The 2,102-nt window shown below is 32.8% G+C and overlaps 1 protein-coding gene across 1 annotated transcript; it reads right to left on the bottom strand.

Annotated features, from left to right (window-relative positions):
• Positions 1-402: 402 nt before the first annotated feature.
• LOC135948944 (uncharacterized) lies at positions 403-1,678 on the bottom strand. Its single transcript, XM_065498397.1, has 2 exons — positions 1,069-1,678; positions 403-410 (listed from the first exon to the last, which is right to left on the bottom strand). The coding sequence occupies exons 1-2, from the start codon at positions 1,676-1,678 to the stop codon at positions 403-405; spliced, it is 618 nt and encodes a 205-aa protein (XP_065354469.1).
• Between the last annotated feature and the right edge of the window lie 424 nt (positions 1,679-2,102).

Genomic DNA, 2,102 nt, shown 5'->3' with positions numbered 1-2,102 from the left:
CAAAAGATGCACTGTATTTTAAAACGTAATCATTTTTCTTTCCAAACCCGTTGAAAAATATAAAGTCGGACAAAAACTGACTAAAGCTGGCCACACACGGAATGATTTGTTCGCCTGATTTGTGATTGAAAATTTTCAATTACTTGTGATTTTTATCGCGCACATCCCCATTAACAAGTAACAAGATGTCGAACACGAACAAATCATAATCACAAATCAACCGTGTGTGGCCAGCTTAAGTTACAGGTCGACGATAAGTTGACGAACATCATTGAAAACTTTTTTATTACAATAAATTCTGAATTTGAGGATGTTTCTGAAATTTTTTGACATTTTTTTCACTTTCGCACAGTGTAATTTACATTTAAATACGAAGCCAAAAATTGGCTCCTAGAGAATGATTTACCTTTCTGTGTTTAGCAAGAATTTAAAACAATTTAATATCTGTGCACTTTTGATGAAATCCTTTTTTAATTTTTTTATTATCAAAGTAGTGTCCTGGAAACGAAAAATCTAACATTTTTGTGGTTTTCATCAAATTCTGAAGAAATGAAAGAAATAAAATATGATTATTTAAACAAAATATAAAACCAAATAGATTAGAAATTGAAATGTTTGTCAATAAATAGCTCTTCTGTTTTATTACTAAGCCAAGTACTCTACATTGTGAATACCGTTAATGTCTAAAAATGTAAAATTCCCAAAAATGGATGTAAATCCCCAAATTTTGTTAAAATCGTATGTAATGGTCCAAGCACCGATCCTTGTGGTATTCCGCCTGTGACATTATAGTCCTTCATTCCCTTGTCGGTTTCATATATAAAAACTCTTTGTCTGAAATAGTCCTTTATTATTGCCACAAGATAAACTGGAACATTTATTCGTACAAGAGCACAGACGATATTCTCCCAGTTAGCCGTGTTAAATGCATTTTTGACATCTAGGGTCACGAGTACACACTATTCTTTGGATCCTTTCCTCCAGCTACTATATATGTATGTGAAAAAACACAATTAATGTTTTTTTTTCTTCCATGGGATACAGGAGAAGTATTTATTCCATCAATACGTTGAATAAGTTCACTTATTTGCTTTTCTAATTGTTCAAATGGAGTTTGGATAGGCGTACTAACTTGACAAAGCGAGGAAGAATCTAGCTGATCGTTTATTTTGTCAGCCATGAACGCCAGTTTATCTAAACTATCCGAACTTATTGATAACACCGCTTTTAAAGTTGCTGGCAAACGTTGAAACCATAAAGATTTCAGCATATCGTCTGACATCTTACCTGATAATAGTTGCCGCATTTCACGCAATAGTGTAGAGGGACGTTTATCACCCAATTGAATATTTTCTAACAATTTCTGCAGCCGCTTTTCCTCGGAATCTTGAAATTCATTAAGTAAGGCGGACTTGAGAGTACCATACATATTTTGAGTTGGAGGATTTTCAATTATGTGGCTTACTGCGTTAAGGATATCACTTTCAACGGACCCAACTAGTGCATGGTATTTCGTGGCATCTTGAGAAATACCGGAATTAAAAAAATGACTTTCTATTTGACTAAACCACAATTTTGGATTAGTCTTCCAAAATGGTGGAATTTTTACCGAAACACGTGAAATCTCAAGTGAAGGAGACGTTGGTGGTGATACAAATTCTTCTTCAGATAACGACATGTTGAAATGAAAAACGTCGGGGTCACCAATGAAAAAACACAATTAATGTTTTTTAAAAAATGTATTTTATTCAACAAAATTTATTTGTCACTTAGAAAAATTAAAAATATTAATGACAATTTTTTCAACAACTATTTATATAAATAAAATTAAAAGTAAAATGAAATTGTGATTGATTAAAATTTATAAAGTAAAATTTACAACAGGTAGAATCCCCACATATGTATGTATGTATGTATGTCGATAGTTGATTTCGCCTTTCGAAATCCATATTGTCTATCAGATAGGCCGTGCACATTCTCTACGGCATCCAGAAGCCTCTTATGTATTATTCGCTCAAGACATTTACCTATAGTATCAAGCAAGCATATTGGTCTATATGACTGTGGTTCTCCGAGGACTTTGTCCGGTTTAGGTATTAATA

This window comes from Calliphora vicina, chromosome 1, assembly GCF_958450345.1.
Source record: "Calliphora vicina chromosome 1, idCalVici1.1, whole genome shotgun sequence".
NCBI lineage: Eukaryota > Metazoa > Arthropoda > Insecta > Diptera > Calliphoridae > Calliphora > Calliphora vicina.
The sequence above is the reverse complement of the archived record's forward strand: the minus strand, read 5'-3'. Positions and strand labels throughout refer to the sequence as shown.